Source organism: Pantherophis guttatus, chromosome 1 (assembly GCF_059756535.1).
Source record: "Pantherophis guttatus breed Tessera chromosome 1, ASM5975653v1, whole genome shotgun sequence".
NCBI lineage: Eukaryota > Metazoa > Chordata > Lepidosauria > Squamata > Colubridae > Pantherophis > Pantherophis guttatus.
This window is the reverse complement of record NC_142063.1, coordinates 249,621,925-249,634,190: the sequence shown is the minus strand read 5'-3', so window position 1 is coordinate 249,634,190 and position 12,266 is coordinate 249,621,925. Positions and strand designations below refer to the sequence as shown.

Here is a 12,266-nt window from a genome sequence, read left to right as displayed (position 1 = left end):
CTGACCCAAAGACTTCCTGAGCAAAAATTCTACGTTTTTGAAAACTAGTTCCTGGGGTATTATTTAAAAAAAAAAAAAAAAACCTATGGGAAATTTCAATTTCCAAGAATCCTGATTTGAAATATATGGAAGGATGGATATATGCAATTGCCCTCTTTATTCATTTATTTAACAAAATTTATAAAGCCTTTTTGATCCATATGGACTCTGAGCAGTTTACAAATGTAAAAGTACAGCAAAATAAATGCAACGATTAACATAATGACGATACTCAAGATACTATGGTCATTCAAATAGCACTATGTTGTTGCTGGAACATAGTTGGACCTACCTATACTTATCAGGGGTAAGATTTTGCACAAAATGGGGACTATTCCTGAGAAGTTCTGTTGCTGGTCCATGTCCTATGAATCTCGCAAATAAGGTGGACCTTTCTTTTAACTATCACTTTTAGCTTGAAACCTAAAATATGCTTTAAAACAATTCAATTCTTGCACCTATGATCTCTCTATCAGAGAATGAGGTGGCTGGATGGAGTCACTGAAGCAGTAGGGTGAGCTTAAATGGACTCCAGAGGATGGTAGAGGACAAGAAAGCCTGGAGGAACATTGTCCATGTTCCTCCAGGCACGACTTCACAACTAACAACAACAAAATGATCTCTATATTCCTGGGATATTCATCAGATAAAATTGGAGTTGGGGGAAGGGGGGAAGGCATTTAATCTGCATTTTAGTCAAACCACTCCAATTTGCAACTTCTTATAGAGGTTAACATTTATCTTCTGAGTTCTAAATGCATAGTTTACTGAAAGGTATATTTTAAATATGCACGTTGTCATACCAAAATGCCTCTCGAACCAAAGGTTTATTAAGAAAAATACTGATAACTGAAATATGCACAAATTGATAACCAGTGCAGAACTTGGGGAGAGGGGAAAAATGAATTTTAGACTGAAAAATAGGAAAGGGGGAAAAGAAAGGGAGACTGAGAGATTATTTTAGTTAGGCTAGTAGTCACCTTGTTGCCTTATTTCAACAGTAGCACAAGCAGATTTACAAAATGCAGCTACCGAAATTATCCCTTGATGCTTTGGGTTGTTTTGATTCCATTACAGTAAAAAGCAGGCAGAGTAACCTTTCAATTAACATACCAAGAAGGATGTTGGGGAGGGGGGCGAGGAATAAAATGGGAGCCTGGTTTTCTGCAGTTCTACTGGTATCTAGCCTTTCGTCTGAAGCAAAGAATCTCTTCTATCAATATGATAGCATTCACAGATTTGTAAGACCTCGGTGCTTCCCGAGAAATAGCTTGTTTTCCCCTGAACAATTTGAAAAGGATATCCTGTCTTAAAAGCAATATTCTATCCTGTCATAGATTTATTTATTTATTTTAGAAATAGTCCTGTTATATGTGTCAAGCAGCACTTCTCTTTTTAAGTTAATTTGACTTGCTAGAATGTCTTATAGCAATACTTCTCAATCTCAGCAACTTTAATTTTTGTGGACTTCAATTTCCAGATATCCCTAGCTAGCAGTTGGCTTAGTGAATTCTGGGAGTTGAAGTCCACAAATATTAAAAGTTGCTGAGACTGAGAAATAGAATAGAATAGAATAGAATTTTTTATTGGCCAAGTGTGATTGGACACACAAGGAATTTGTCTTGGTGCATATGCTCTCAGTGTACATAAAAGAAAAGATACGTTCATCAAAAATCATAAGATACAACACTTAATGATAGTCATAGGGTACAAATAAGCAATTAGGAAACAATATCAATATAAATAATAAGTATACAAGCAACAAAGTTACAGTCATACAGTCATAAGTGGAAGGAGATGGGTGGTGGGAACGATGAGAAGATTAATAGTAGTGCAGACTTAGAAAATAGTTTGACAGTGTTGAGGGAATTATTTGTTTAGCAGAATGATGGCATTCGGGAAAAAACTGTTCTTGTATCTAGTTGTTTTGGTGTGCAGTGCTCTATAGCATCGTTTTACAGGTAGGAGTTGAAACAGTTTATGTCCAGGATGCGAGGGGTCTGTAAATATTTTCACAGCCCTCTTTTTGACTCGTGCAGTATACAGGTCCTCAATGGAAGGCAAGTTGGTAGTAATTGGTTTTTCTGCAGTTCTAATTATCCTCTGAACTCTGTGTCTGTCTTGTTAGGTTGCAGAACCAAACCAGACAGTTATAGAGGTGCAGATGACAGACTCAAAAAAAAAAAAAAAAGCTATGCTGGCTGGAGAATTCTGGGAGCTGAAGTCCACATGTCTTAAAGTTGCCAAGTTTGAAGACCTCTGGAATATACAGTGACATCAAGTCCCTATAGTGTTCGTTAAATCAGGCGACAACTGGCTGCCACAAACATTCATGATGTTAGTCCTTTGAAATTATAAACATCAATGTCATTAATAATTAGAACATCTGAACACCTCTTCAAAAAGCTGCCATATTTCAACAAAGATTAAAAATACAACAAATTGCAATAACACTAATAAGACGGGGAAGTTCTCAAGTTTTATGGTGCCATGAACCCAGAACCAAATCAGATTCACCTTTTTCATCATTTTGTTTCTACAAATTCAGGAATCTGCTCTAAACATTAATAAAGCTAAATTTCACATCCTTGAGAAATGCAATGATTTGGGAGTGGAAGTCTCCTAGGGGGGGAAAAAATTGAAATAAAGAATTCCTTTTGAGCTAGATGACATATCTTAATAAGAAAAGATGAGAAAAACCTATTTGCTTTACTTAGAGAATTAAGACATTAAGAGAACTCATTTAATATTCTCTTGAGCATGATGATGAAAGTAAAAGTAAAAGAGAGATTTTCCCCCTACTGTATTTAACTATTCCTACTTTTAATAAGTTACATAGCAATTTTAAAGCCTTACTTGTAAGAAGTATTAACTGCAATTCTAAACTCATTTGCCACACTACTCTTTTAACTGGCTTGATGTAATATACTTCACACTGAGAATCCTACTGAATATACTGTACATAAAAATGTGGGAGAAATATTCACCTGTAAACTACAGTTATGCACAGCAAGTTCAATTAAAAATCAGTAAAAGTTTCTTTATTAGATACTTAACTACTAGTATTTTCAACATAATCGACATTAAGATGCCAACTCAATTTTTTCCCTATTCTATCTGACCAGCAAGATTTTGGAAAACCTGAAGCAGGGCACTGGCTGAGGTCTATCTTTGCTTTAGAGACAACCTCGATCCCTTCCTGATGTGCTTCAGGATTTTCTTCCCTCTTGGCCTATGACCTGGAAAATGTTTCCTTATTGAATCTACAAAAGAAGCTTGAAGAAGTCTATGCCATGGGGAATAGAAGAATTGAAGAGAAATTAAATCCTACCACAGTATTTGACTGCATTAAAGATTAAGAATTAAATATTTCATGTTACTGTTTGAAGTAAAAGGAAGGAATATAAACTTGCTTTATTTGATCCAAGTTTGATCCAAGTCTCTCCCTCTCCCTCTCTCCCTCCCTCCCTTCCTCCTCCTCCTCTTCCTCCTTCTCTCTCTCTCTCTCTCAGGGTAAAAATTTATATTTGTTTACACTTGCAATGAAGGCTGAAAGTCATTTCTTCATATATTTCTTTTCTTTTTCAATATTATATACTTCTTTTTTTCCTTTCTTTTCTCTTTTTCCAGCACGTTTTTCTTCTTTGTTCCATTTTCTTCTCTTTCTCCTAAATTTAGTTTGTATTCATTTTTTACTATTGTAATTAAAATTCTTAATAAAAACTATATTTGGAGAAGAAAGGACATGGGACAAAATTCATGATAGAACAGATGTTTTACTTCTTATTAAATGAAAACCTGACAACAAGAATCATGAACAGCACATGTGCAGAAATGGGGGGGGAGGGGAAACAAGCAAGAATTAGGAACACTCCATGTAATGAAGTAATGAAATATTGCATAATGTATCTATTAACAAGCCTTGATACTTGTCAGCCCTTTAAGGTAGACCAGACTGGGAAACCAAAATTATGAAAGCTAATGCTACTTTTATTAGAAGGTTACAATAACAAACTCTTGCAAACAAATAGGCCTCCCGCTTCCACCTTTATGAGGCTAGGAAGACTGTTGTTTGAGGCATTTTCTCAGTTGTTACAAAATTTAGACTTCAACATTTGCACTATCTACAAATTGCAAACAACTGGGGTATATATCTCCTTCAGCAGACTTAATGCTACCACTTTGAGATTTTTGACTGACATATTTATGTATCATACTGTAGTAATTGACTTTAGGATTAAAGGCAAACAAGGAGGAAATGTTATCCCAGGCTTTGGTGCTTGGGGTCTGAAATGGTTCCAACTCAGTGGAATCAAAGAAGCTTTTAAGATTCCTCTCTGCTAACTTTGACGCGTGTTCTTTGGCCATGGTTTCAAAAAGTTGTTGTTCTTTCTGCAGGTAGACTTTCCAGAATGCAAGTTGAAGAACGCTGACTGGAGAACGGCAGCGAGAAATGCAGGTGGCAAGAAGGGCCACTGTGAAGATGCCGGCAATCAAAATCCATCCAAACACCTTTAGAAGAAGCATAAAGATAATAATCATGCTTGCAATCAAGGCACTTCAAGATTAAACGCCATCTTACATTCTGGGCAGCGGTGAAATTCAATTTTTTTTACTACTGGATCTGTGGGCGTGGCTTAATGGGCATGGTGTGGCTTGATGGGCATGGCAGTGGAAGGATACTGCAAAATCTCCATTTCCACCCCACTCCAGGGGAAGGATACTGCAAAATCTCCATTCCCACCCCACTCTGGGGCCAGCCAGAGGTGGTATTTGCCAGTTCTCTGAATTACTCAAAATTTCCGCTACCGGTTCTCCAGAACTTGTCAGAACCTGCTGGATTTCACCTTGATTCTGGGTGTATATTGTAGTGATCTGCATTGGTATTGGTATTTACAATCTAGAATTCAAAGCCCTCAGTGTAGGGAGAAAGATTAAAGCCTTTCTTCTTAACAGTTGCTTACTCCTGATATTTATCTCTTCCTGTTCAACACAGGAGCTGCCAAAGCAGCACATCAACACTTGTTTCTCTAGATTTTTGAGGCCTAGATATCTGATAACTATAGCAAAACCCCAATAGGTATTTAAAGTGAAGATGTAAAGTAAAGATGAGGCCTCTCAATACAACTGGAGGGACAAGATGGATAATTAAGGGATCTGAGCAGGTATGGAAATGTAATATAGCTTTTTCATCTCTTATTGTTAAGGCTATATAAGGTGATCTCAGAATGAATCAGAGTATTCTCAAGAGCAGCTATTGGCATTTCCTTAAAACAGCTGCATTATTTCCAAAGCTTACACAGCTACCATCTGGAGCTACCAGAAGTACCCCAAGAAAGTATATGTTTGATTTAAGGACAGGGGGTATGTATGTGCCTGAATGAACTCCAAATCACCTTTTGTCCTTCAAATCCAGATTGCTGCATAGCCCTATTAGTTGCATACTAGAAGAAAATCCCTCTAATTCACAATAGGAGGAAATTCCTTCTGATGCTAATGAGGAATTTCTCCTCTGAAATGCAATCAATTTCTCTGCAGATAGGAAAAGATACAACTTTTCTCATTTCCTCATATAACAGCTTCCCTAGCTGGAAGCAATTGACAAAATCATGTTATCTCTAGTTTACTATTAATGATGTTGACCGACAGGACAACATCATCAAAACAAACATTTAAACTGAAACAAATAAAAAGCTCCTAACCTGGTACCTAAAATCCATGAAACAGGCTGCCAGGGAAGCAATGCTATGGAAGTCTTTAAGAATGGAGTTACTTGGCCACTATTGCCAGAACAACTGGTAGAAAAGCTCCTGGTGCTGTTTCAATAGTCTAGTTAGCACCCCTGGAGAGTTCTAAGATGGGAACTCTGGCTGTCACCCAACTTGGAAAAAGCCATAGACTAACCTGTGATTGAGCTCGAAGGGTTGCGAGTATCTCCAGTTCAGAAGAAGGAGAGACAGAGCTGAGACAAGGCACTTTAACCAGAATTTTTATGCATTCTTCCCCTTTGTCTTTGCACACATATTGCTGTAAGATGGGGCTCCCAGTAGCAGTACATTCATAGAAACTTCCTCCCAGCAAGGCCACAGAAATCCACGTGAGAGGAGCCACGGCAGCACTGAGTATAACAAAGCCCATCACTTGTAAGCGGCGCTGGAGGCGATTCCCACGAGGACAACTACATGGTCTGCCTTTGGAGCAACATCCAGTGAGCACCTTCCAAGAACGTACATTCAGGAGCAAGCCCAGCAGAAACAGAATAAGGGCTGGCATCAGCAGAAACACACCACCATAAAGGGTATTCCAGGAGTTGCAAGGACATTTGAACACCACCACAGAAAAGATACGCTCACTACCTGCAGTCAGCAGAGACACTGCCCCATAGCCCAAGATCTTCTGGTGATTGACCATGAAATCCAGCACTGGGCGAAACTTTTCCATCCTCTGATTTGGTGCTGTAACGGTACAGTTCAGCTCTGTGATTTGTGTTCACTGTTCAAGAATCAGAAACTTCTAAAAGCCCGTTAAGAGAAGAGGAAGAGATTTGTAGCTTTAAAATATCTGCTCAGAAGAACACAGTTTCATTTTCATTTTCTGGGGCAAGAAAAAAAAAGTTCATGCTGTACTAGGTTAAGCAAATATCTTATCTATCAAGTAAAATGGAGATACAGCATTAATCTGTTAAAGCTGTCAGCTGCTTAGTTTCTTTCCAACTAAATAAGAATTATAGGATCATGGAATGTCGGGGTTGGAAGGATCTTAGAGAATTCATCTAATTCAAAACCTGCCCAGTGTAGGAATCCATTTTAACATCCCTGACAGATGTCATCCAACCTGATCTCTGTTCAGTCGCCTCAAACAAAGAAGAGTATGCCATTTCCCAAGAAAATCCATTCCTTACATTAGGAATTTTTTTTTCTGATGTCCAACTGAATCTGCTTCTTTGTAAAACAAACCCATTGCTTCTTGTTCTGAAATGATACTGAGCAATTCTACCCTGTCTGGGTTAGAATTGTATGTGTGACTGTCTCTCTTTTGCCCTGGGTTCTGCTTTTGCCAAGAAATGCAAATCCTTTTCATATATATTGCTTCCAATGGAATTTCCATCTTCATCCTATACTTGTGACTTTGATTTTTTTTTCTTACCCAAATGTAAGATTTTGTCCCTGTTAAAACTCATGTTGCTGATTTCTGCCCATTTTTCCACCCTATGAAAATCTTCCTCAATTACTGTCCTTTGAGGCATTTGCTCCTTTAACTATTGATTGGTACCTACTTATGGAGATTATTTTAACATGTGTCTTAACAATTCAGGGACCAGATCAGGTCTGATCCTTGCTGGCCCTCTATTAGCTTTATCATTCACCTTCACTGAAGACTTGGAAGAGCCTGAATCAGTCTCCTGGGTACACCATAAACTTTGTGCTGCAGATGCCAAAAAGCCAACACTGTCCTAGGCTGCATTAACAGAGGAATAGAATCAAGATAATGTGAAGTGTTAATACCTACTTTATAATGCCTTGGTAAGACCACACTTGGAATATTGCATCCAGTTTTGGTTGCTATGATATAAAATAGATATTGAGAGTGCAGAGAAGAGCAACAAAGATGATCAGGGGATTAAAGGCTAAAGCATTTGAAGAACGGTTGCAGAAATTGAATATGTCTAGTCTAGAGAAGAGAAGGACTAGGGGTGACATCATAACAGTGTTCAAATATTTGAGGAGCTGCCACAAAGAAGAGGGGCTCAACCTATTCTCCAAAGCACCTGAAGGCAGGACATGAATGGAATGGAAACTAATTAATGAGAGAACCAACCTGGAACTAACAAGAAATTTTCTGACAGAACAATTAACCAGTGGAATAACTTGCCTCCAGAAATTGTGGGTGCTCCAACACTAGCGGTTTTTAAGAAGAGATTGGACAACCATTTGTCTGAAATGGTAAAGTGTTTCCTGCTTGAGTAGAGGGTCTAAAAGACCTCCAAGATCCCTTCCAACACTGTTATTGTGTTATTCTGTTTTTTTTTAAAGTATCATTCTTTACTTTAAATCAACAGGATGGTATCCATAGGCTTCTTCAATTTTATGACTATGAAGGTGTCAAAATGATGAAACAGATGCAAAATCTATCCTTTCATACAGTATTTTCATAACCAGGTTGCTGAGAAATATGTGAAATGGCATTGTGATATTGTGATGCACATTTCATCATTTGCTTCTCTTGACCCCCTTCTGCAGTTGTCCATGGTGGTACATTTTACATATTTAAAATTTTGGATTTCATTCTCCACTTTTGCTTTCACCTACTACCTGTTCCAATCCTATTATCATTCATTTTCTTAAATATTTTAATAAAAGTTAAGCAGGACACTATGATCCTTGTCTCACCCCTTTCTATACTGAAACATTCTGTTTCTTCAAACTTTTTTTTCTTATAGTAACTTCTTCACTGTCAGTTTTCTTCAAACATGTTTTCTTGAAACTGTAGCATGATCTATATTTAGTATAAAGTAAACTTCCTCCTTAAAGTTTCTTGTTGTTTCCATTACTCATCTTAAGTTAGACACAGAGGTAGAGTTGATTGGCAACTGACAAGCACAATTAGAACCAGAATTTCCATTGTTAAATAAGGTAGTTAAGTGAAATGCCTCAAAGTTTATGACCTCTTTTGCCATGGTTGTTAAATGAATGACTGAAGCTGTTAAGTGAATCATGCAGTCATTAAGCAAATCCAGCTTCCCCGTTTGTTTGTTGGGCAGCTGGGAAGGTCGCAAATGGTGACCCTATGACCCTGATGTACTGCAACAGTTGTAACTAAACGTCAATTGCCAAGCAGCTGAATTTTGATCGTGTAATGTGGGGATTTTGTGATAGCAGTAAGTGCAAGGATCCATCTAAGTTACTTTTTTTTAATGTCATGGTAACTTACAACAGTTGCTGAATGAATGATTGTAAGTGGTGCATCTGCATTATCCCTGTTGCACTTTTGCAGTCAAAATGCTAAAAACAGTGTTATGCTGCAAGCACTACTCTTTTGGGGTATATGTGTGACATTGTACCACTTGTAGAAAAATGGATCTTGTGTCACAGTGCTGTAATGCTCTTTTCATCCATCTGAAATGCTCACCACAAATTCCATCGGTTATCAGTTTCATCTTGATGATTTTACAGTTTTTACCATATTTTGTTTCTTTGCTTGCTAGCTTTTATCCTTCTTTTCCTCCAAAAACCCAAGGCTGCTAACATTATGACATATTTTAAATGTTTCCCTACAAGATCCCTGTGAGGTAGATTGGGTTCCAAAAGTGTTTGAGCGACCCAAAATCATGACTGAGCATTGAGGGATTTGAATTTCAGTCTCCCTCTGCAAAGCAAAAAGAGTGGTTTTGGTTTCTTCTACATGAACTTTCTCTGTCTTTTTTCGGAAAGTGCAAATTGTTTTAAATAAATGGGAAGTGAAATGTAAAATGTAAGCATTCATTTGCAGAAAGAATTAAACAGTGGAAGAGAGGCTGTGCAGATTGAGACAGAAGTTTGAGAATGAGAATTAGTAAGAGTTGAGACATATTAGTAAAACACCAAACAAAACTGAATAGGAGGGACTAAAAGCCAGAAAGCATGATTATGTTCTGCTCAGATAACAGATTAAGAGAGTTGGAAGAGACCTTGTAGGTCATATAGTCCAACCCCCAGCCCAAGCAGACCCTACACCATTTCTGACAAATGGCAATCCAATCTCTTCTTGAAATTCTCCAGTGATGAAGCTCCCACAACTTCTGAAGGCAAGCTGTTCCATTGGTTGATTGTTCTCACTGTCAGAAAATTTCTCCTTATTTCTAGGTTGAATCTCTCCTTGATCAGTTTCCATCCATTAGTCCTTATCTGGCCTTCAGGTGCCTTGGAAAATACCTTGATCCTTTCCTCTCTGTGGCAGACCCTCAAATATTGGAAGACTGCTATCATGGCTCCCTTGGTCCTTCTCTTCACTAGACTAGCCATGCCCAGTTCCTGTAACCGTTCTTCATATGTTTTAGTCTCCATTCCCTAATTATCCTGGTTGCTCTTCTCTGCACTTCTCTGCACTCTAGAATCTCAAAATCTTTTTTATAGTGTGGTGACCAAAACTGGATGCAGTATTCTAGGTGTCGTCTTATTAAGACTTTATACCTGCAGCTGACACTATTCTGGTTCAGCAGCATAACAATTTAGGGACCAGAGTTTGTTTCAAGGTCTCTTTGATGGGCAAATTATCATGATACAGCAACTGTGATATATCTATATCTCACTGATATAAGTTGCCCATCTCACAAGAAAGTGATTCTAGGCAGCTTGAAATAAAAAAATAAAATAGTTGTATATTTTAATTTTTACAATTATCCATGGATAATCCAGAGATTGTTTATTTTTCATGATATGTTGATTATATACAAGATTTTATGGTATTTATTAATAACATCCAAAGATCATAAACTACGATTAAAGAACATTGCTCACATTGTTATTAACAAGTTAGAGGGGATAACTGATGTTTAAGTTGTGCAACCATCTTATCAACACAACATTGATTGTGATGGATGGAAAAGCCACTTGCATTGCATGCTGGAATGCTTTTATATCACTGTATGTATATATGATGTATCATTTTGACATCATCTAAGTTTTCTATGGATGCCCATGAAGATATTAACCATTACTCCATACAAGAAGGAATGAAGAACCCCTGTACTTCAGCAGTATTATCAGTATTCAGCAGAATATTGATAATAAGATATACCAAAGTTATTAGTCCCTTAGGAGACTTCTTAAGGGACTATGTTTCTTAGTATAGCATGACTTGTTTTTACAATCAACTGTTTTCCTGGTTTGGGAGTGACCATGTGCCTAGAAAGGCTTCCAATGATATTCCCTATACTCACAGACACTATGGTTTTTAAAATAGAGGGATATACTATATATACTCATGAATAAACTGAGAATTTTAGGTGCCAAAATGCACCCTAATATTGGGTTTGGCTTATCCACTGATGGGATTATTTTTTTTAAATTACCTGTATATCACTTATATATTTGCAAAGAAGCTATCAATAGATAAGCTGATAGTTGAACTCTTTCATTAAAATACCATGAAAAATAAATCATCTGTGGATTACCATGGATAAATCAATTGTGATGATTAAAATATACAAATGTTTTGAGAGTTCGATTTACCTGTGGATGAACTAATCTGCAAGTATATAAAGTTACTACAGATATAAACCTAAAGCTAGAAATAGCACTTAGCACTAGCAATAGTACTTAGATCACTTTTACAGCCATCTCTAAGCGGTTTAGAGTCAGCATATTGTCCCCAACAGTCTCGGTCCTCATTTTACCAACCTCGGAAGGGTTAGGGTTAGGGTTAGGGTTAGGCTGAGTCAATCTTCAACTTGTTGGAATCAAACTCCTGGCAGTGAGCATTATGTTAGCCTGCAATACTGCATTCTAACCACTGGGCCACCAGAGTCATAGATATATACAAGAAGCTGGTGTGCTACAGAGCAAAACGCCAGCCTACAGCATCTTCTTCATTTCCAGTGACTTGTCTGGGTTGCAAATAGGCCCCTGAGTTTTCTCAGAAGGTAAAAGTAATGGGTGCCTCCAACCTAATACTTTGGAAATCTCCCCTCTCCTCCAATCTATAACAAGACAAAGGGATAGAAGAAAATAACCTGCAGGATGGAGGCCATAAAGAATGACAGATAGGCTCTTGCAGAACATAAATTTAGACTCTTATGTCCCTGATGGCAGTCATTTTGAAAATGGATAAACCCCCATTTTGCAAAGGTGCTCACAAAATTCTTCAGTTTTTGAAATTCCAAAATATCACCAGATCTTAAAATTGAGGACCCTGTCCTGTTCCAATATGTGTGATAGTTGTTCTTAAGAAAAAAGCTAAAATCTTATTTCTTCATTAATGTGAATGGAAGAAGATTCTTCTGCATATAAAAGTTATTTTTAAAAAAGCAAACTACTTTTGCAATAATATCCACTAGATGGCTCTTTTGAGCCATAAAGGCCTGGATTTCTCAATTTTTATTTTAATATTAATGCCAGTCTACATTATATATATACACACACACAAGCACATATACACACTAATACAAACTAATACAAAGTAAGGAAAAAAAAGAAAAAGAAAGGAATGAAAGAGAGGGGTAAAAAGTGCAAGAAAGAAAAAAAAGAAAA

General features: G+C 37.3%; 1 protein-coding gene across 1 annotated transcript; it reads right to left on the bottom strand.

Annotated features, from left to right (window-relative positions):
- Positions 1-3,795: 3,795 nt before the first annotated feature.
- CALHM6 (calcium homeostasis modulator family member 6) lies at positions 3,796-6,576 on the bottom strand. The gene is made up of 2 exons (XM_034409229.3): positions 5,944-6,576; positions 3,796-4,551 (listed from the first exon to the last, which is right to left on the bottom strand). The coding sequence occupies exons 1-2, from the start codon at positions 6,478-6,480 to the stop codon at positions 4,141-4,143; spliced, it is 948 nt and encodes a 315-aa protein (XP_034265120.1). The 5' UTR covers positions 6,481-6,576; the 3' UTR covers positions 3,796-4,140.
- Positions 6,577-12,266: the final 5,690 nt, after the last annotated feature.